Here is a 24366-nt window from a genome sequence, read left to right as displayed (position 1 = left end):
CATCACATGATCAGTTCATCACATGATCAGTTCAACGTAGCCGACTCGGAATTGGGTTGAATCCTCTTGTTGGGCTACTTGCACAATCTCAGGTCAATTGTTCTGTTCCTTCTAAATTGGACAGTTCTCCCTCGTTACCAGGTCATCAAAGGGCGTCGGGTTAGCGTGACAGTAGAAGCGTTTTGGTTTGGTTTAATGCTGCGCTCCCCCTCCTACAAAACCCACCCATTATAAAGCCAGTTGTACCCAATCACTGGTGAAAAGAGAAATATGACCTTAATTCATTCATTGAAAAGCTTATAGAAATGAGTGAAGGGATATAAGGAAGAGAGAGAGAGAGGGATATCTACAGACAGTCAGAGAAAGACTGATAAAGAAAGAGGGAGAGAGAGAGACAGAGAGAGAGAGAGAGACAGAGAGAGAGAGAGACAGAGAGAGAGAGAGAGAGAGAGAGAGAGAGAGAGAGAGAGAGAGAGAGAGAGAGAGAGAGAGAGAGAGAGAGAGAGAGAGAGAGAGAGAGAGAGAGAGAGAGAGAGAGAGAGAGAGGGAGAGAGAGAGAGGGGTGGGGGAGTTGGAGGAGAGGAGGGTATTCTTCCAACACGTTGTGGCCACGTCTCGTCTCAGGCACTTCTTCACTTTCAGGTTCAGAAAGAGCTTGCGGGCGGCGTGATCAACCTCTTCCCAATGTAGACTCTGTTCAAAAGGTACAATCAAAAACAAAACGACTAAGTCTGTTAGCACCAATTAACAATCCTGCTTCTCTCACAATCCTGTTTTATACAGGTCAAACAGGAGGTGTGGAAATGTGTTGATTCTAAGATGCCTAATACATGCATAACAAATCCAGAAGTATGTTCTCCCATCATGTGACATTGTCTGAACTCATTTGCATACAAAGAGGATTATGGGAGAAAGAAAACTGGTGCTAAGGTGTGAAGATTTATAATTAGTTTTATTAATTATATCGTGCTCAATAAAGTTGTATATAATGCGTTTAATTTCATTAATTTGGCTCTTGAGGACCCCAGTAGTCACATCACGTAGCAAAAAAGACTGCTCTCTTGGGCCTGGTTGCTGTGACACATCTGACAGAGGAGATGTTATGATCAAGACAAACGCTCGTGGGAGCGGCCCACCTGACCATGAACGCTCGTGGGAGCGGCCCACCTGACCATGAACGCTCGTGGGAGCGGCCCACCTGACCATGAACGCTCGTGGGAGCGACCCACCTGACCATGAACGCTCGTGGGAGTGACCCACCTGACCATGAACGCTCGTGGGAGTGACCCACCTGACCATGAACGCTCGTGGGAGTGACCCACCTGACCATGAACGCTCGTGGGAGTGACCCACCTGACCATGAACGCTCGTGGGAGTGACCCACCTGACCATGAACGCTCGTGGGAGTGACCCACCTGACCATGAACGCTCGTGGGAGTGACCCACCTGACCATGAACGCTCGTGGGAGCGACCCACCTGACCATGAACGCTCGTGGGAGTGACCCACCTGACCATGAACGCTCGTGGGAGTGACCCACCTGACCATGAACGCTCGTGGGAGCGGCCCACCTGACCATGAACGCTCGTGGGAGCGACCCACCTGACCATGAACGCTCGTGGGAGCGACCCACCTGACCATGAACGCTCGTGGGAGCGACCCACCTGACCATGAACGCTCGTGGGAGCGACCCACCTGACCATGAACGCTCGTGGGAGCGGCCCACCTGACCATGAACGCTCGTGGGAGCGACCCACCTGACCATGAACGCTCGTGGGAGCGGCCCACCTGACCATGAACGCTCGTGGGAGCGACCCACCTGACCATGAACGCTCGTGGGAGCGACCCACCTGACCATGAACGCTCGTGGGAGCGACCCACCTGACCATGAACGCTCGTGGGAGTGACCCACCTGACCATGAACGCTCGTGGGAGCGGCCCACCTGACCATGAACGCTCGTGGGAGCGACCCACCTGACCATGAACGCTCGTGGGAGCGGCCCACCTGACCATGAACGCTCGTGGGAGCGACCCACCTGACCATGAACGCTCGTGGGAGCGGCCCACCTGACCATGAACGCTCGTGGGAGCGGCCCACCTGACCATGAACGCTCGTGGGAGCGACCCACCTGACCATGAACGCTCGTGGGAGCGGCCCACCTGACCCTGGGAAAGCAGGTGTCAGCTGCAGCCCTTTAGCTGGCAGCTGCTCCACCAGAAATATGTAATAAGGGAGGAAGCGTCCCAGCTACCTTCTGTCTGCTGCTGTATAGCTCCCCCTGCTGGGCGTCACGTATGACTGCAGACTGGTGGTGAAAATATGGAATTATGGAAGAACTTTCAAAGCACAAAATGACATTGATAAATTGTTTTCTGGCTTTGTCACACATTTATTTGAACAGCCTCAACGCCTGAAGGTCATCATCAGATGTGAACGGAACACTGCAAATACTGACTGGCTGCAGTATCTATAGACGTTATGTCCTATCTATAGTCTATAGATAATCTATAGACTTTATGTCCCTTCAACCTGCCTGACTCTCAGTGTATAAAACAGTGTATGTCCCGGTACCATCTCTATAAGCTTACAGAAATCAGGCCAATATTGGTCTTTTAATAAATATTGGGTTTTGGCTAATTAACCAGTGTTGTCCACCTCTGTTTTGCACACATTATTTATTAATTTAATTGTTGTAATGCTTTGCTAAGTGTGGTAAGTTCATTCGTTTCTGTTTCAAACAGAAAGTGTGTGTCTCTCCCATGGTCATGGTCAGAGTAGGTTGGTTTTTCTTACCCGAGTCCGAGAGCGAGGATGTGTGACAGTAGCAGCGAGGGGATGAAGACTTTGAGGAACTCGGCGGAGAAGATGCCTCCTTTCTTCATGGCCCCGGTCTTCCTCATGCTGAGTGTGTCCGAGCGCCGCGGGTGACGGAAGTGAAACTCCCTGCACAAATCACACAGTGCTTTAGTCTCCACATGCAACAACATCTGCACAAATCACACAAAGCTTTAGTCTCCACATGCAACAACATCTGCACAAATCACACAGAGCTTTAGTCTCCACATGAAACACGTCTGCACAAATCACACAGTGCTTTAGTCTCCACATGCAACAACATCTGCACAAATCACACAGAGCTTTAGTCTCCACATGAAACACGTCTGCACAAATCACACAGTGCTTTAGTCTCCACAGGCAACAACATCTGCACAAATCACACAGTGCTTTAGTCTCCACATGCAACAACATCTGCACAAATCACACAGTGCTTTAGTCTCCACATGAAACAACGTCTGCACAAATCACACAGAGCTTTAGTCTCCACATGCAACAACATCTGCACAAATCACACAGTGCTTTAGTCTCCACATGCCACACGTCTGCACAAATCACACAGTGCTTTAGTCTCCACATGAAACACGTCTGCACAAATCACACAGTGCTTTAGTCTCCACATGCAACAACATCTGCACAAATCACACAGTGCTTTAGTCTCCACATGAAACACGTCTGCACAAATCACACAGTGCTTTAGTCTCCACATGAAACACGTCTGCACAAATCACACAGTGCTTTAGTCTCCACATGCAACAACGTCTGCACAAATCACACAGTGCTTTAGTCTCCACATGAAACAACGTCTGCACAAATCACACAGAGCTTTAGTCTCCACATGCAACAACATCTGCACAAATCACACAGTGCTTTAGTCTCCACATGCCACACGTCTGCACAAATCACACAGTGCTTTAGTCTCCACATGAAACACGTCTGCACAAATCACACAGTGCTTTAGTCTCCACATGCAACAACATCTGCACAAATCACACAGTGCTTTAGTCTCCACATGAAACACGTCTGCACAAATCACACAGTGCTTTAGTCTCCACATGCAACAACATCTGCACAAATCACACAGTGCTTTAGTCTCCACATGAAACACGTCTGCACAAATCACACAGTGCTTTAGTCTCCACATGAAACACGTCTGCACAAATCACACAGTGCTTTAGTCTCCACATGCAACAACATCTGCACAAATCACACAGTGCTTTAGTCTCCACATGAAACACGTCTGCACAAATCACACAGTGCTTTAGTCTCCACATGAAACACGTCTGCACAAATCACACAGTGCTTTAGTCTCCACATGAAACACGTCTGCACAAATCACACAGTGCTTTAGTCTCCACATGAAACAGGTCTGCACAAATCACACAGTGCTTTAGTCTCCACATGAAACAGGTCTGCACAAATCACACAGTGCTTTAGTCTCCACATGAAACAGGTCTGCACAAATCACACAGTGCTTTAGTCTCCACATGCAACAACGTCTGAACAAATCACACAGAGCTTTAGTCTCCACATGCAACAACGTCTGCACAAATCACACAGTGCTTTAGTCTCCACATGAAACAGGTCTGCACAAATCACACAGTGCTTTAGTCTCCACATGCCACACGTCTGCACAAATCACACAGTGCTTTAGTCTCCACATGAAACACGTCTGCACAAATCACACAGTGCTTTAGTCTCCACATGAAACACGTCTGCACAAATCACACAGTGCTTTAGTCTCCACATGCAACACGTCTGCACAAATCACACAGTGCTTTAGTCTCCACATGAAACAGGTCTGCACAAATCACACAGTGCTTTAGTCTCCACATGAAACAGGTCTGCACAAATCACACAGTGCTTTAGTCTCCACATGCAACAACGTCTGAACAAATCACACAGTGCTTTAGTCTCCACATGAAACACGTCTGCACAAATCACACAGTGCTTTAGTCTCCACATGCAACACGTCTGCACAAATCACACAGTGCTTTAGTCTCCACATGAAACAGGTCTGCACAAATCACACAGTGCTTTAGTCTCCACATGAAACAGGTCTGCACAAATCACACAGTGCTTTAGTCTCCACATGAAACAGGTCTGCACAAATCACACAGTGCTTTAGTCTCCACATGAAACAGGTCTGCACAAATCACACAGTGCTTTAGTCTCCACATGCAACAACGTCTGAACAAATCACACAGAGCTTTAGTCTCCACATGCAACAACGTCTGCACAAATCACACAGTGCTTTAGTCTCCACATGAAACAGGTCTGCACAAATCACACAGTGCTTTAGTCTCCACATGCAACACGTCTGCACAAATCACACAGTGCTTTAGTCTCCACATGAAACACGTCTGCACAAATCACACAGTGCTTTAGTCTCCACATGCAACAACGTCTGCACAAATCACACAGAGCTTTAGTCTCCACATGCAACAACGTCTGCACAAATCACACAGTGCTTTAGTCTCCACATGAAACAACGTCTGCACAAATCACACAGTGCTTTAGTCTCCACATGAAACACGTCTGCACAAATCACACAGAGCTTTAGTCTCCACATGCAACAACGTCTGCACAAATCACACAGTGCTTTAGTCTCCACATGAAACAGGTCTGCACAAATCACACAGTGCTTTAGTCTCCACATGAAACACGTCTGCACAAATCACACAGCGATTTAGTCTCCACATGCAACAACGTCTGCTGCAGCTTTCAATTCAACTACTCTTGGGGTTAAAACATAACAATGGTCAGATTTAGGGTTGTTATTATTATCAGATGGCCACTTACACCTGATCTTGTCAAATCAATAAATCTTGATGAAATCCTTCATTTTAAAACTCCAGATCTCCAATAATTAATTTTCTCAGCTTTTAAATATTGCTAATCTATTTTTAAATACAGTACCTGGAAATGATCAAAATCATTTACCATACATTCCAGACGTTCCAGCATAGAAGTGCTGGAAGCACTATTGACTACAGTACAGCAGTGGTTCTCAAAGTGGGATCCTTGAGGGGGTTCCAGGGGGTCCCCAGCAAAAAGGGAGGGGAATCATTTATTTTCACTATAATTCCTGCATGCTCATGAAACGAACACGTAGCCGTGTGTCCAGTCATCATGGGGAACGTAACGCTGATGCTCAGCAGGTTGAGACTTACTTGGGGGAATGTTTTAACGTAACACTGATGCTCAGCAGGTTGAGACTTACTTGGGGGGAATGTTTTAACATAACGCTGATGCTCAGCAGGTTGAGACTTACTTGGAGGGAATGTTTTAACGTAACACTGATGCTCAGCAGGTTGAGACTTACTTGGGGGGAATGTTTTAACATAACGCTGATGCTCAGCAGGTTGAGACTTACTTGGGGGAATGTTTTAACATAACGCTGATGCTCAGCAGGTTGAGACTTACTTGGAGGAAATGTTTTAACGTAACGCTGATGCTCAGCAGGTTGAGACTTACTTGGGGGGAATGTTTTAACATAACACTGATGCTCAGCAGGTTGAGACTTACTTGGGGGGAATGTTTTAACATAACGTTGATGCTCAGCAGGTTGAGACTTACTTGGGGGGAATGTTTTAACGTAACGCTGATGCTCAGCAGGTTGAGACTTACTTGGGGGAATGTTTTAACATAACGCTGATGCTCAGCAGGTTGAGACTTACTTGGGGGGAATGTTTTAACATAACGTTGATGCTCAGCAGGTTGAGACTTACTTGGGGGGAATGTTTTAACGTAACGCTGATGCTCAGCAGGTTGAGACTTACTTGGGGGGAATGTTTTAACGTAACACTGATGCTCAGCAGGTTGAGACTTACTTGGGGGAATGTTTTAACATAACGCTGATGCTCAGCAGGTTGAGACTTACTTGGGGGGAATGTTTTAACGTAACACTGATGCTCAGCAGGTTGAGACTTACTTGGGGGGAATGTTTTAACGTAACACTGATGCTCAGCAGGTTGAGACTTACTTGGGGGGAATGTTTTAACGTAACGCTGATGCTCAGCAGGTTGAGACTTACTTGGGGGAATGTTTTAACGTAACACTGATGCTCAGCAGGTTGAGACTTACTTGGGGGGAATGTTTTAACGTAACACTGATGCTCAGCAGGTTGAGACTTACTTGGGGGGAATGTTTTAACGTAACGCTGATGCTCAGCAGGTTGAGACTTACTTGGGGGGAATGTTTTAACATAACGTTGATGCTCAGCAGGTTGAGACTTACTTGGGGGAATGTTTTAACGTAACACTGATGCTCAGCAGGTTGAGACTTACTTGGGGGAATGTTTTAACATAACACTGATGCTCAGCAGGTTGAGACTTACTTGGGGGGAATGTTTTAACGTAACGCTGATGCTCAGCAGGTTGAGACTTAGTTGGGGGGAATGTTTTAACGTAACGTTGATGCTCAGCAGGTTGAGACTTACTTGGGGGGAATGTTTTAACGTAACACTGATGCTCAGCAGGTTGAGACTTACTTGGGGGGAATGTTTTAACATAACGCTGATGCTCAGCAGGTTGAGACTTACTTGGGGGGAATGTTTTAACATAACACTGATGCTCAGCAGGTTGAGACTTAGTTGGGGGGAATGTTTTAACATAACGCTGATGCTCAGCAGGTTGAGACTTACTTGGGGGGAATGTTTTAACATAACGCTGATGCTCAGCAGGTTGAGACTTACTTGGGGGGAATGTTTTAACGTAACACTGATGCTCAGCAGGTTGAGACTTACTTGGGGGGAATGTTTTAACGTAACGTTGATGCTCAGCAGGTTGAGACTTACTTGGAGGGAATGTTTTAACGTAACGCTGATGCTCAGCAGGTTGAGACTTACTTGGGGGGAATGTTTTAACGTAACGCTGATGCTCAGCAGGTTGAGACTTACTTGGGGGGAATGTTTTAACGTAACGCTGATGCTCAGCAGGTTGAGACTTACTTGGGGGGAATGTTTTAACGTAACGCTGATGCTCAGCAGGTTGAGACTTACTTGGGGGGAATGTTTTAACATAACGTTGATGCTCAGCAGGTTGAGACTTACTTGGGGGAATGTTTTAACGTAACACTGATGCTCAGCAGGTTGAGACTTACTTGGGGGAATGTTTTAACATAACGCTGATGCTCAGCAGGTTGAGACTTACTTGGGGGAATGTTTTAACGTAACGCTGATGCTCAGCAGGTTGAGACTTACTTGGGGGGAATGTTTTAACATAACGCTGATGCTCAGCAGGTTGAGACTTACTTGGGGGGAATGTTTTAACATAACGCTGATGCTCAGCAGGTTGAGACTTACTTGGGGGGAATGTTTTAACGTAACGCTGATGCTCAGCAGGTTGAGACTTACTTGGGGGGAATGTTTTAACGTAACGCTGATGCTCAGCAGGTTGAGACTTACTTGGGGGGAATGTTTTAACATAACGCTGATGCTCAGCAGGTTGAGACTTACTTGGGGGAATGTTTTAACGTAACGCTGATGCTCAGCAGGTTGAGACTTACTTGGGGGGAATGTTTTAACATAACGCTGATGCTCAGCAGGTTGAGACTTACTTGGGGGAATGTTTTAACGTAACGCTGATGCTCAGCAGGTTGAGACTTACTTGGGGGGAATGTTTTAACGTAACGCTGATGCTCAGCAGGTTGAGACTTACTTGGGGGGAATGTTTTAACATAACGTTGATGCTCAGCAGGTTGAGACTTACTTGGGGGGAATGTTTTAACATAACGCTGATGCTCAGCAGGTTGAGACTTACTTGGGGGGAATGTTTTAACGTAACACTGATGCTCAGCAGGTTGAGACTTACTTGGGGGAATGTTTTAACGTAACACTGATGCTCAGCAGGTTGAGACTTACTTGGGGGAATGTTTTAACATAACGCTGATGCTCAGCAGGTTGAGACTTACTTGGGGGGAATGTTTTAACGTAACACTGATGCTCAGCAGGTTGAGACTTACTTGGGGGGAATGTTTTAACGTAACACTGATGCTCAGCAGGTTGAGACTTACTTGGGGGGAATGTTTTAACGTAACGCTGATGCTCAGCAGGTTGAGACTTACTTGGGGGGAATGTTTTAACGTAACACTGATGCTCAGCAGGTTGAGACTTACTTGGAGGAAATGTTTTAACGTAACGTTGATGCTCAGCAGGTTGAGACTTACTTGGGGGGAATGTTTTAACGTAACACTGATGCTCAGCAGGTTGAGACTTACTTGGGGGAATGTTTTAACGTAACGCTGATGCTCAGCAGGTTGAGACTTACTTGGGGGGAATGTTTTAACGTAACGCTGATGCTCAGCAGGTTGAGACTTACTTGGGGGGAATGTTTTAACGTAACGCTGATGCTCAGCAGGTTGAGACTTACTTGGGGGGAATGTTTTAACGTAACACTGATGCTCAGCAGGTTGAGACTTACTTGGGGGGAATGTTTTAACGTAACGCTGATGCTCAGCAGGTTGAGACTTACTTGGGGGGAATGTTTTAACATAACACTGATGCTCAGCAGGTTGAGACTTACTTGGGGGGAATGTTTTAACGTAACGCTGATGCTCAGCAGGTTGAGACTTACTTGGGGGGAATGTTTTAACATAACACTGATGCTCAGCAGGTTGAGACTTACTTGGGGGGAATGTTTTAACATAACGTTGATGCTCAGCATGTTGAGACTTACTTGGGGGGAATGTTTTAACGTAACACTGATGCTCAGCAGGTTGAGACTTACTTGGGGGGAATGTTTTAACATAACGTTGATGCTCAGCAGGTTGAGACTTACTTGGGGGGAATGTTTTAACGTAACACTGATGCTCAGCAGGTTGAGACTTACTTGGGGGAATGTTTTAACGTAACACTGATGCTCAGCAGGTTGAGACTTACTTGGGGGAATGTTTTAACATAACGCTGATGCTCAGCAGGTTGAGACTTACTTGGGGGGAATGTTTTAACGTAACACTGATGCTCAGCAGGTTGAGACTTACTTGGGGGGAATGTTTTAACGTAACACTGATGCTCAGCAGGTTGAGACTTACTTGGGGGGAATGTTTTAACGTAACGCTGATGCTCAGCAGGTTGAGACTTACTTGGGGGGAATGTTTTAACGTAACACTGATGCTCAGCAGGTTGAGACTTACTTGGAGGAAATGTTTTAACGTAACGTTGATGCTCAGCAGGTTGAGACTTACTTGGGGGGAATGTTTTAACGTAACACTGATGCTCAGCAGGTTGAGACTTACTTGGGGGAATGTTTTAACGTAACGCTGATGCTCAGCAGGTTGAGACTTACTTGGGGGGAATGTTTTAACGTAACGCTGATGCTCAGCAGGTTGAGACTTACTTGGGGGGAATGTTTTAACGTAACGCTGATGCTCAGCAGGTTGAGACTTACTTGGGGGGAATGTTTTAACGTAACACTGATGCTCAGCAGGTTGAGACTTACTTGGGGGGAATGTTTTAACGTAACGCTGATGCTCAGCAGGTTGAGACTTACTTGGGGGGAATGTTTTAACATAACACTGATGCTCAGCAGGTTGAGACTTACTTGGGGGGAATGTTTTAACGTAACGCTGATGCTCAGCAGGTTGAGACTTACTTGGGGGGAATGTTTTAACATAACACTGATGCTCAGCAGGTTGAGACTTACTTGGGGGGAATGTTTTAACATAACGTTGATGCTCAGCATGTTGAGACTTACTTGGGGGGAATGTTTTAACGTAACGCTGATGCTCAGCAGGTTGAGACTTACTTGGGGGAATGTTTTAACGTAACACTGATGCTCAGCAGGTTGAGACTTACTTGGGGGGAATGTTTTAACGTAACGCTGATGCTCAGCAGGTTGAGACTTACTTGGGGGAATGTTTTAACATAACGCTGATGCTCAGCAGGTTGAGACTTACTTGGGGGAATGTTTTAACGTAACACTGATGCTCAGCAGGTTGAGACTTACTTGGGGGAATGTTTTAACGTAACACTGATGCTCAGCAGGTTGAGACTTACTTGGGGGGAATGTTTTAACGTAACGCTGATGCTCAGCAGGTTGAGACTTACTTGGGGGGAATGTTTTCCGGTCGACTGGACCAGTCAGCCACCCAGTCTGCATCCTTCATAAGGAGGTCCATGTCCCTCTCCTTGTCGAGGACCTCCTCTTCCGACTAGAGAACACACACACACACACACACACACACACACACACACTTTAGCAAGCTCGGCCTATGGGGAACCACGAAGGTCACGATGAATGACCAGTCTTTAAGGACAAACAAGACACACTGTGTGTGTGTGTGTGTGTGTGTGTGTGTGTGTGTGTGTGTGTGTGCATGTGTGCCATGGGCACGGACATTGGCATTCCTATTCAGTATTCCACAAAAATAGAAGTCTGCACACAAGGAAGCCCCTTTATACTTTTGACAAGCTTTCAATCCAACGTGTACGAGCAGTGCACACACACACAACACACACACACACACACACACGCACGCACACACACACACACACACACACACACACACACACACACACACACACACACACACACACACACACACACACACACACCACTCTCTTGTGTACGAGCAGTGCCAAACTGACAGAGATCCAGACTGAACTGAATGAGGGTCAGTCAGCCACTGATCAGCGTTTCTGCTGTGCAGCTACAGTGTTTTCTACAAAGGGAAGAACGGTGACATGGCACGGTGGCACGCTGTCCAAGGAAGACAGAAGTACAGCGGGCGTGGCTGCCATCTCCATGGTAACTAAAGCCAGCCTGTAGTTGGAAGACAGAAGTACAGCGGGCGTGGCTGCCATCTCCATGGTAACTAAAGCCAGCCTGTAGTTGGAAGACAGAAGTACAGCGGGCGTGGCTGCCATCTCCATGGTAACTAAAGCCAGCCTGTTGTTGGAAGACAGAAGTACAGCGGGCGTGGCTGCCATCTCCATGGTAACTAAAGCCAGCCTGTTGTTGGAAGACAGAAGTACAGCGGGCGTGGCTGCCATCTCCATGGTAACTAAAGCCAGCCTGTAGTTGTCATTCACACGTATACCCCACCTCAGGGGCAGCAGTTGATATTGCCATGGCAACAGGCTGGAAGAAGCTGGGGCACACCTAGTCTTGGATAGTAAGATTAAATTACTACGCTGTTTATAATAATTATTATTAATAATAAAAAAAAAAGATATAATGTGATAATTTGGAAGAAATAAAATAAAATACCTGCCTCCAAAAAAAACTGAGACAGAAAACAATATATTGTGACAATATTATATAATCGGGATATTTTGGCAGGACAGTATCGCGCTTCAAAATGTTGGATATTTCCCAACTCTTACTTGGCTGTCTCTTCTGCTGGACACGTCCACGTCGAAGATGATCTGTCCCTCATCGTGGGGACTGTGGGGCCGAGGGGGGCTGCAGGCAAAACAAAACCCTGTTAACACAAACTCATGAACTCCTGATGACTCCCTCTGAACTCTGAACTCCTGATGACCTCTGAACTCTGGACGGCGCTGGAATCTTCCCACGCATAATGTAATGGCCTGAATCTCATCTGAGCCCAATGTGTGACTGTCCAGTCACAGGGAGGTCAGACATTCAGTCCAACAGCAGCCAACACTTCCTGTAAACATGTCGCTGATCAAGACAATAAAGCGCTTGCTGCTACAGGAGAGCTGCTGCCGTACTCTGACCTCTGACCTCTGACCTCTGACCTCTCTCATGTATGTGGACGTGCTTCTCAACCTGGGGTCCGGGGACCATCAGGGGTCCTTGAGGGGGTTCCAGGGGGTCCCCAGCAAATTGATGAATTGTTCAACTTTTGTTCAACTTTGTTAAACATGCATCTGATCGTAACCTGATGCCAGTAGGTGTCACCATCGTACAGTCTACACACATCAAACCTGATGCCAGTAGGTGTCACCATCGTACAGTCTACACACATCAAACCTGATGCCAGTAGGTGTTACCATGGTACAGTCTACACACATCAAACCTGATGCCAGTAGGTGTTACCATGGTACAGTCTACACACATCAAACCTGATGCCAGTAGGTGTCACCATGGTACAGTCTACACACATCAAACCTGATGCCAGTAGGTGTCACCATCGTACAGTCTACACACATCAAACCTGATGCCCTACCCAAGTTTATTAGACCCAACGTCACACAGTGTGGCCGGCAATAAACTAATAAGATTGCTAAAATCTTACAATGTGTAGAGGGATGAACAAAGACACAATTCCCATTAGACTATATACGACATGGCATCTGACATGCTGCAAAATGCTTAAACTATGGCCCATCTAAGTCTATAGTGATCTGATCTTAACCCTTGTACCCTGCTAACCCGCTAACCCTTAAGCGCCTGCTGGTCCATGTACATGGACCGTGATATTAATTCTTATTTTTGATAGTCTTAATTAATTATTTTTTTTATTTTTTATTGATTCTTATCCATTGGTAACTTCATCTCTCATACCTCATATCAACATTTCATGCTCACTGAATTTTAACCCCTCAAATGCCAGTTTACTGTATTTACTGTACAATAAAATTTTCAGTAGAAAACACAAAATATTATTTTTTTCCCTTCCCATGAATGCCACCTGGTGGCGCTGTGGTGGGATTATCATAGCTATGGATTGGTCACATTTTTCACGGAAGAATTATTTTATTCCACCTTCCATCTTTTGAGAATTGCAAATTTGCATTTTTTTAACTTTCATGGATCTTGATATTAGTACTTGTTTTTTATATTTATAAGTAAGTATTTTCTTATTTTTTATCGATCCATATCCGTTCCTGATTCCATTCCTCCCACCTCATATGCGTAGTTGAACATCCTGCTCAAAACACACGCTTGAGCGACACCATTTAGGCCATGAACGAGGAAGCACAGAACTGGCCTCCATGGATGACGCTCTGACCGCCTCCGCCGCCCAAGGCGCTCCTTCGTGGGCATCGGATGTTACTGTGGCCCGCTGCGCCTCGCCGCTTTTGCCTGTCTCAACGCGGAAGTCATTGAAACCTCTTAGAACGGCAATGATCGCGACAAGATTACACATCTAGAGTCACTTTTTGACGCCGATTCCGAAAATGCTCATCATGAGTCTCTACAACGAACGGGCGCGGAGATACGATGTAGTTTCAACTAAGGTAAGTTTTACAAAAAAAAACATGAAACTGCCCATTTTCGACTTCCAGCTAGTTTTCACAAGAAACACAAATGAGCTTCATCCTATGGAATCAAATAAGGGCCAAGCTTCAAATCATTAGTTTGCACCGGAAAATCCGCGTTCCCAGGTCATATGACCATGTTTCCATGATTGATAACTGCAGGGTACTTTTAATGTAAATCTCCATGTAATTGGTTGCTGTGCTGTGCTGTGTGATGTGCTGGGGAAATAGGGTGGGGGGGCAAACACAATAGAAACTACAAATTTGATGTCTTGAGTCGAACTGAGAGGTGTAAGATCAGAAAAATAATTATTTTTGGGGAAAGTGGCTGGGAGTCGAATTTTTTGTTTTTGTTTTTTTGCAAAATTAACATTGAAGTCAATGGGAAAACTATGCAATGGAATTGAAGCCTTGTAACTCAACCAAATGTTCAATCAACCCGAAGGTTAGATATTAAGGTCAAATTTCAAGGTATTTGGTACAGGATGCCCGCTGAAAAAAATTAAATACATTAATTTTGTAAGAATTTCCTGGAGGTCTCAAAAAGGCGGTTTTAATGGAAGTCAATGGGCGTGCCGGTGACCTTAGCAGGCGTTTAAGGAGTATTTGAGTTTCTGGGTGATTATTTGAGTTTCTGGGTGCCAGGACGATGTTTTTCTAATTTTTTCAACGTGAATTACCATAATAAACCATAAAAAAAACCTGTGCTTAATCTTACACTTTTCGCTCCAGGATTTTCCAAATTACACTTACGCGATTATTGCTTCGCACCGGCTGGGTGGACCAGCAGGGTACAAGTTAAACTATGGCCCATCTAAGTCTATAGTGATCTGGTGTTAAACTATGGCCCATCTAAGTCTATAGTGATCTGGTGTTAAACTATGCCCCATCTAAGTGTATAGAGACAGTCGGCATGTGTGGGAACGCCCACAAAATGTTAAACGGCTGGCGCGCGAGTGGGGTAAAACCGCCCATATATCTCAATGGGCTGACTCACCAAAGGACGGTGCTGCGGCTCTAAACTACAGGTTTGGGGATTCTAGAGCAGAACACAAGACGTCTGTTCAGATGTGCGTTTACTGTGGGGATTAAATCCCCGATCTATACTGATCTGGTCTTAAACTATGGCCCATGGAAGTCTATAGTGATCTGGTCTTAAAGGAGAATTTCGGTTTTTTACACCACGGTCCTCATTTCCAGCTTAAAATATGATGTTTTACTCACCGAAATATGTTTGGCTTCATTCGGATGCCCACGGAAGATTTTGAGCTCCGAGTAGTCTCCTCAAACAGGCTAGAACGGGAGCCTGCGGCGAGTGCGGGGCATGCTGCACACGCTCTCTAAATGACACTTTTTCTGTCAGATCACGGTTCATTATGGTTGTAAATATAATTATTTAGCTAATAGCTAGAAGCTAAGCTAACAACAACACAACAGTCGGCGTTGATCTGCCCCGGATGGGGTCACAGTGCCCATCTTCCCCCTCTGTGAAACCACACTTCTTCAGAGAAACCACAGAAACATCATATTTTAAGCTGGAAATGAGGACCGTGGTGTAAAAAACCGAAATTCTCCTTTAAACTATGGCCCATGGAAGTCTATAGTGATCTGGTCTGCACAGCTTGTAGTCTGTTATTGTACTGATCCAGATAAGCATCCTCAGATGACTCATTGACAGCTGACTACCAGCTGACTACTAGCTGACTACCAGCTGACTACCTCTGCTAAGCTCTGCTTTATGGCAGCAACATGGATTAATAAACAAGCCAATGATGAGGTCGGTGCTTAAAAGGGGAGATTAGTCTGCTCAATAGATTGGGAGTAAAGTGTGAAAGATTCATTCATTGATTTAGAGAAGTTAACTCACTTCTGAGTAGTAGTGAAGTCAGAGTTAAAGTCACCTCAGAGTTCGGTCTTCCACTGTTATGATCAATATTTAAACGTTTTCATGCTACACTCTTCATTGCGGAGACACGTACCCCTAGGGTACTTGAGCAGATTGCAGGGGGTACTTGGAAAGATTGGGATTGCAATTGATTTCCAAAATGATAAAAACAATACTCAAGTAATTTCATAGGCCCGGCTTGGTAAAACTGATGACTTTCTATTGAAAACGGTCAGAATTGTATTAAAGGGGTGTCATTCAAATGATTTTCATTTAATAATCAGATCTGTTAGATAGGCCTACTAAAAGTTTGATATGATTTTAACAGAACAAATTTAGGAGAATCAACACACATGAGGGTACTTTGGCATTTCAAAACAGCTAAGGGACATAAGACCCAAAAGGTTGGGAACCACTGCTCTAGATGTCCTTTTGAAGGTTTGCATCTCACTTCTGGGCAGCAGCAACAACAACGAACATTTCAGCACATAGGCCTTCCTCATATTCTAAGAGTTCAGAGGTCAGTTGCACAACAACAGGGGTTCATGCTCTTGCTCAAGGACACCTCAGCAGCGCCCATATCAATAAATAAATGACATCCAGAGGTCTCCTGAGTGAGCTGTACCTGTCGCAGGAGGAGTTGCTGCGGCTGGACTCGTGCTGGGCGTCCAGCAGGATCTTCTCCATGTCTCCGTTGTGGATGGAGGAGGAGGAGGGCACGTGCTCCAGGCCGCCCACCATGGCCTCCGTCTCCTCCTCCACCACCTGAGGGAGGGGCAGCAGGCCGGTGGAGGGCGACTGGGCCTGAGGGAGGGGCAGCACGCCTGTGGAGGGCGACTGGGGCGAGGGAGCAGCCCCTCTGTTCAGCTCCAGCTCCACCCAGGAGCCTGTGGGCAATCAGAGCATGTGATGATTAAACTCTGCAATAGAAAGAAAAACTCTTAGATGAAGGGATGGTTTACACAGGCAGGGCAGACCACAAGTCCAGCGGATCAGAACCCCACGAGGTATCTAAGGGTTAAATATCAGGCGATTTAACATTACTGAAGTTTTCTCAAAGCAGCATGCTGTTTAGACACATTACAATAAGGATCGCCTGATGGCACTGTGCCAATGAAAAGTCACGTGACGTGACGTCACATGACGTCAATAGACCAGTAAAGTATCAGTTCAAGACTTGACCGGCCCAAGCAGGACCAAGCATTTTGCTTGCCAGGGAAGAAGATCGCTGTCCTGTCTCAAGCAGACCAGTGAGGACAAAATGTCCTCATTGGAGCTTGTGTAGCTCACAGCTGTAAACGCATTTCATGTTAATTTCTTGTCCAAAACCAGCAACCGTTTACACACTGCAACAAAAGGGCTTTATTAATTATTATTTTTAATCCGCAGAAAAAGAGCGGATGAGAGGGACAGGAGGAAGGAGGGACAGGAGGAAGGAGGGACAGGAGACAGGAGGAAGGAGGGACAGGAGGAAGGAGGGACAGGAGGAAGGAGGGACAGGAGACAGGAGGAAGGAGGGACAGGAGGAAGGAGGGACAGGAGGAAGGAGGGACAGGAGACAGGAGGAAGGAGGGACAGGAGGAAGGAGGGACAGGAGGAAGGAGGGACAGGAGGAAGGAGGGACAGGAGGAAGGAGGGACAGGAGGAAGGAGGGACAGGAGGACAGGGAAGGAGGGACAGGAGGAAGGAGGGACAGGAGGAAGGAGGGACAGGAGGAAGGAGAGACAGGAGGAAGGAGAGACAGGAGGAAGGAGGGACAGGAGGAAGGAGGGACAGGAGGAAGGAGGGACAGGAGGAAGGAGGGACAGGAGGAAGGAGAGACAGGAGGAAGGAGAGACAGGAGGAAGGAGGGACAGGAGGAAGGAGGGACAGGAGGAAGAAGGGACAGGAGGAAGGAGGGACAGGAGGAAGGAGGGACAGGAGGAAGGAGGGACAGGAGGAAGGAGGGACAGGAGGAAGGAGAGACAGGAGGAAGGAGAGACAGGAGGAAGGAGAGACAGGAGGAAGGAGGGACAGGAGGAAGGAGGGACAGGAGGAAGGAGGGACAGGAGGAAGGAGGGACAGGAGGAAGGAGAGACAGGAGGAAGGAGAGACAGGAGGAAGGAGGGACAGGAGGAAGGAGGGACAGGAGGAAGGAGGGACAGGAGGAAGGAGGGACAGGAGGAAGGAGGGACAGGAGGAAGGAGGGACAGGAGGAAGGAGGGACAGGAGGAAGGAGGGACAGGAGGAAGGAGGGACAGGAGGAAGGAGGGACAGGAGGAAGGAGAGACAGGAGGAAGGAGAGACAGGAGGAAGGAGGGACAGGAGGAAGGAGGGACAGGAGGAAGGAGAGACAGGAGGAAGGAGGGACAGGAGGAAGGAGAGACAGGAGGAAGGAGGGACAGGAGGAAGGAGAGACAGGAGGAAGGAGGGACAGGAGGAAGAGAGGACAGGAGGAAGGAGGGACAGGAGGAAGGAGGGACAGGAGGAAGGAGGGACAGGAGGAAGGAGAGACAGGAGGAAGGAGGGACAGGAGGAAGAGAGGACAGGAGGAAGGAGGGACAGGAGGAAGGAGGGACAGGAGGAAGGAGGGACAGGAGGAAGGAGAGACAGGAGGAAGGAGGGACAGGAGGAAGGAGAGACAGGAGGAAGGAGGGACAGGAGGAAGGAGGGACAGGAGGAAGGAGGGACAGGAGGAAGGAGGGACAGGAGGAAGGAGAGACAGGAGGAAGGAGGGACAGGAGGAAGGAGGGACAGGAGGACAGGGAAGGAGGGACAGGAGGAAGGAGGGACAGGAGGAAGGAGGGACAGGAGGAAGGAGAGACAGGAGGAAGGAGGGACAGGAGGAAGGAGAGACAGGAGGAAGGAGGGACAGGAGGAAGGAGAGACAGGAGGAAGGAGGGACAGGAGGAAGGAGGGACAGGAGGAAGGAGGGACAGGAGGAAGGAGGGACAGGAGGAAGGAGGGACAGGAGGAAGGAGGGACAGGAGGAAGGAGGGACAGGAGGAAGGAGGGACAGGAGGAAGGAGGGACAGGAGGAAGGAGGGACAGGAGGAAGGAGGGACAGGAGGAAGGAGAGACAGGAGGAAGGAGAGACAGGAGGAAGGAGGGACAGGAGGAAGGAGGGACAGGAGGAAGGAGAGACAGGAGGAAGGAGGGACAGGAGGAAGGAGAGACAGGAGGAAGGAGGGACAGGAGGAAGGAGAGACAGGAGGAAGGAGGGACAGGAGGAAGAGAGGACAGGAGGAAGGAGGGACAGGAGGAAGGAGGGACAGGAGGAAGAGAGGACAGGAGGAAGGAGGGACAGGAGGAAGGAGGGACAGGAGGAAGGAGGGACAGGAGGAAGGAGGGACAGGAGGAAGGAGAGACAGGAGGAAGGAGGGACAGGAGGAAGGAGAAAATGATATCCTGCCACAGAAGTGACAGAGTAAACCACTTCCTGTGTGCCAGTCCAGTCTGCGTTTCCTGCCTGGCTGAGAAGACTGAGAAGGTGTCTAAACGTCTTGTCTGTGGCTTTGAGAGCTTGACTGCTGTGACCTACGACCCCGCTTGCTCCGTGCTCCTCCTACGTGAGCTCAGGCACGCAGCCAACAGCACGTCCAAGCTGGGCGGGACAGAAGACGAGGGGGGCGGGGTTTGCATGTGGAAAACCTGGGGAAGTGTAGTAAAGATATTCCACCAACATCTGCAGTGATTTGACCGGCCCCGAAAACACTTTCTCCTCCCCTCTGGCCTTAAAGAGGAAGGCCTCCGGAGCAGGTCACATGATGAGCCCGTAATAACAGAAAGTCAACACACGGGGTCATGTGACACAAGGGCCTAGCAACCTCTCAGTGGACCAGGCAGTGATCATGTGACAAGGGCCTAGCAACCTATCAGTGGGCCAGGCAATGATCATGTGACACAAGGGCCTAGCAACCTCTCCGCTTTCAGACAGACACGGTTCTGGTTCTGGCTCCATTCTGGAGTCTCAGAACCTTGGTGCTTTCTGGTGAACCAGCCCGTGTTCACACCAGTTTAAGCTGAACCAAAGTGGGAGGACATTATTCGGTAGTCCTTCATTTTTTTTTTTTTTTTTTTCAAGTTTATTAATTATTTGGTCTGGCGTTCGAGTGAACCCAGCCTTGGCCCTCTCTTCTGCAAGTTCGGCATATGACTTGCTCTTTCTTGTACTGCTTTCTAGCTTTTCTTGAGATTCAGTAGATGCCCAAATCGCCACTAAACATTTGGTTTCCTCAGCAGACCACTGCAAATTATTTTTCTCCGTGTTGTCACTGCCTTCTTCTCCTTCCTGCTCGTTTTCACAGCCTAGAATGAGACACGCCCACTGATGATGTCACGGTTCCCAAGGAAAACCAACTATTTTTTGGTTCCGCTGAGAACCAACTTTTCAGGTTCCAAACCAATTATGTTTTCTGGTTCTGAACGCGCCGGCCGGTTCAGATTATGGTTCTGGAACCGGAACCGGCACGGAGCCCTGCCGGTGTGAAAGCCCTATGGGCCAGGCAGTGAGACCCCCCCCCCCCCACCGGTCTCCCACCCTCCAGGCCTCGACCTGTGGATTACACGGCGGACTGTGAGCCAAGCTGCTGTCAACGCCGGCCCATTGTCTCTGCGGCAGCGACTAACACCACGTTGCCATGACGCCAGCGAGGACGAACATTCTGGGAGCCGTCATCAGCTGTTGGTTGGGATTTAGGGGGGAGATGGTGGGCATGTTGTGGTCGTGACCTCTGTGACTTGAGCTACTGATGGCTCAGACAGGGTGGGTGTGGGGTTGAAGATCCCGGGTATTATAGACTCAATGTTTACAGTGCTGGTGTCGTGTGGGGGATCCAGGACACGCCAAAAACAAACAGCAGAGTCTAACAGAGATAACAGAGTGCACTGCCAGCCTCCCTATCTGATAACCACGTCATCTCATTGTCCCTATACTGTCAGTATGGACCGCTGCTGCTGTGCAATGTGTCTTTGTGTAAGTGCTGAAACCATAAGTCAATTATACTGATTAGTCCATCAACAGTTAAGATATTAGTAATCGTTTGTCTACGAGTCATTCTGCCTCTGATTCAGCTAGGCCTAATGTCAGCTAGACCTAATGAAGATCACTAGCCTTAAGTGCATCTAAACTTAGTAAGTGTATCAAAAGTTGTGTTAAATTATTGGTGAGGTATTTATAGGGAAGACAGACAAGTGTAACTTGTGCTTGTTTTGTTTCCGTGTGTGTTTGCATAGTGCATTAGATCATTTTGCTTTGTGACTCATTGTTTTTAGTTAGATCTATGTAGGCTATTTCTCTATAAAGCAGGGGGGTTTTCAAAGTCTGGGACTGTGGGCTTCCCCCCAGACAAAGCTTGGAAAAGCCCCCCCCTTTATCTTTTCCCCAGTTCAATATATGGGATCGTGATTATGTTATTTGCTCCCACAGAGACTCAACAATTGAGACAAGATAGCCTTGATGTTGCTGTTTGACGGTGTTTATTTGTTTCTGACTCTGGGAAAGTGGAGGAAAACACTAAAATTCCCCAAAACTACTGTATCTCTCTGAACTATCGCATGAAACAAATCACACATACAGGCTATTCTGGCATCTCCTTTTGATAACTAATGTGTCATATTTTGTTTTCACTCACATCAGAATCAGAAGCAGAATCAGAATCACTTTTATTGCCACAGTATGCAAGTTACATATGAGGAATTTGTCTTAGTGTCTGTATGCAGCGTAGCGGTCACATCAATATACAGAGATAAGAAGTAGGAAGATACCTAAAGACAATCACAAAGTTGCAAGTGCAATCAAATCGAGTAAATATATCCAATATGTGCATGAGTGGTGAAGTGTTCTGTTGATGATAAATATGAATTTACATGAGATTTACAGACTGAGTTAAATAGACGTTAAATAGGCAGTGGATTTACATGAATTTACAGTCGGAGTTAAATAGAGTTTACATTGAATGTACATGAAATTTACAGGCTAAGTTAAATAGGCATTAAATGTGCAGGGAATTTACATGAATTTACAGTCACATTCACTGAGCCTCCCCTGAAACTGTTTAGAGGCCCTCCCCTCACTTTGAAATCCTCTGCTGTAAACCCCTTTGAGATATGGGCTATAAATAAACAGGGTCGAAAAATGTATGTTTTTCAATAAAAAAAAAAAAAAATGCAATTTCACGTCATTGTGGACTATTATCATATCAGTCTTCAAACATTTGGAAAAGCCACGGCAGATAATAAACAACACCGGAAAAGATTAAAGACAAAACTTGTTCAAGTAGTCCACTGGGGACCAACATTGATTTTACATGAATTTGGCTTTAATAGGAGGTGGTGCTCAAAATGGCTTGGGTGGTTACAGTATAATTGTAGGGGGGAAACCCTGGACACACTCCTCAACCAGCTCCCATGTCCTCAACGTCTCCCAGTCCCCACACGTCCAACACGTCTGTCCCCTTGTCACTGTGGCTATAAATAGCATGCCAAGTCACTGCATAGTGTGGTAAAGGTTCAGCTCCTCTCTCTCTGAGTCAGGTCAACATACTGCCCTGCTATGAGACCACTAGTTTGATAAACAGCCTTTGTTGACATCTCTGGTTGCACGCGCACACACACACACACACACACACACACACACACACACACACACACACACACACACACACACACTTCGGTATTATATTAGGGAGAATTTGTCAAATGCAAAGTGAGCTTAAAATGGGCCTAAACCCATTTTGCTCCACCTGAGCAGTGAGCATGTATTGAGTTGGTCTAATGGGCAGAGATCTATTTTTGATGGAGTTAGTTTGTTTGTCACTTTTCAGAAGTAGTCTACCTAAAATCTGAAAAGCTCCTCAAGTTAAAAGGATAAACAAGTTACAACACGTGTTGTAGGCCTCACAGACCGTCAAATACCGCAAACTCCAAGACATTTTTTCATATTCCTCTCTGGCTTGCCCCCATTTCTGTTACTCCCTCCTTATCTATCTCGGCTTGTTGACATGCTTAAATCCCGCCTACATACCAGCGCGTGGCTCACCGATTGGTCTACTCGCTTGTCAGTCGAACGGTGACACCGCTTGCTGCAACGCCATTGGCCCAGCCGCCGTCAATAAACCCAACTGAACATACTGTTCTCACAATGGACTGGAGGAAAAAATACAGATAAACGGGTAGATTTTAACTGCCTGTAACTATTAAAACCCCTCAGAAATCTACCAAAAACACAGCGCTGCCTAACGGGCCGGGTTCGCCCCCAGTGAATGAACAGAATGACAGGCGTTTACAGGCAAGCGTCTCGGCTATATTTACCGTTTAGTCCCGACTCTGCGTTGTTGTCTGTGGAAGCAGCAGCGTCGGACATGGTGCCTGTGTGCGCGCAGGGGGGCTTCTTGTACTAGAAGAGGCTGTCAATGCAAAATCTGAGCTGTCGCTGCCTCTCAGTCTGCTGCACACATCTGACCTGAGTCCGCTTTGTCTTTCCTAAGTTCTCCAATGGTCCAGAGAGAGAGAGAGAGAGAGAGAGAGCCGCAACCGCTCTGATCTTCCTGGACCTGAGCGATGACGTCAGATGATGATGATGATGATGATGATGATGATGATGATGATGATCACCCCCCGTTGATAACAAAGATCGTCAAGCAAGAATTACGCAACGAGATGGAACCGCAGAAGCAGCCATCCAAAAACTGCAGGGTGGTGGTGAACTAGATGAATCAAAATAAACATCGGGGCGTTTACTAAAAAAAAAAAGGCGTCTCTACTAAACGTGCATGTTCTCACGTACGCGCACACACGCGCCAACCCGAGCCAGATGTGTGGTGGTTTACCAGCTGATTTCATTATGGTGTGGCCTGCTGCCTCTGCTGCTATTAAATCAGACAAATCAGTTGTTCCTGTTTTTTGTTAGACTTAAAGCTGTTTGCCCCTTTATGCGGACCAGGGTTGAAGAAGCCATTTACAGCTGCAACGATTAATCGATTGTCAACTATTATTAATTCATGGTTTGAGTATTTATTTTTCTTGCTTTCAAAATTCTCTGACGTGAATATTTTCTGACACCTCCATGACAGTAAATTGAATAGCCTGTCTTCTGTAGACCAAACAAGAACAACTAATCGAGCCCTAATCCTTTAATATGTTGATAGTACAGTATTGATACACCTATAATCTCAGATAAACAAACCAAATGCAATTTCACTGAATTTCCAATTACCTTCAGATTCAGTTTCCTGTTGGTCTTTTCAAATACCACTTCCTCAGTTGAATTGGAACGGAGTTCATCAATGATACCAACCTGCGTTAGCACGAGTGAAAACCACCGGGATTAGACATTAGATTGTAAACTGCTCCCATTTATCTGTGAGGCATTCAAATACATAAACTGCTGCAATAAATTAATAAGATGCCACCAATAACCAGGCAAGAATGCAAAACAGTAGTTCCTTTATTATCTTCAAATCACTGTCAGTTAAAATGGTATTATTAGCCTATTTCA

General features: G+C 46.8%; 1 protein-coding gene across 1 annotated transcript; it reads right to left on the bottom strand.

Moving 5' to 3' along the window:
* Positions 1–393: 393 nt before the first annotated feature.
* Positions 394–23412, bottom strand: bnip3lb (BCL2 interacting protein 3 like b). The gene is made up of 6 exons (XM_083638028.1): positions 23181–23412; positions 16516–16777; positions 12161–12239; positions 10883–10986; positions 2794–2943; positions 394–693 (listed from the first exon to the last, which is right to left on the bottom strand). Exons 1-6 carry the CDS (start codon positions 23230–23232, stop codon positions 645–647), a joined length of 696 nt encoding a protein of 231 aa, XP_083494154.1. The 5' UTR covers positions 23233–23412; the 3' UTR covers positions 394–644.
* Positions 23413–24366: the final 954 nt, after the last annotated feature.

This window comes from Poromitra crassiceps (assembly GCF_964638095.1).
Source record: "Poromitra crassiceps genome assembly, chromosome: 6".
NCBI lineage: Eukaryota > Metazoa > Chordata > Actinopteri > Beryciformes > Melamphaidae > Poromitra > Poromitra crassiceps.
The sequence above is the reverse complement of the archived record's forward strand: the minus strand, read 5'-3'. Positions and strand labels throughout refer to the sequence as shown.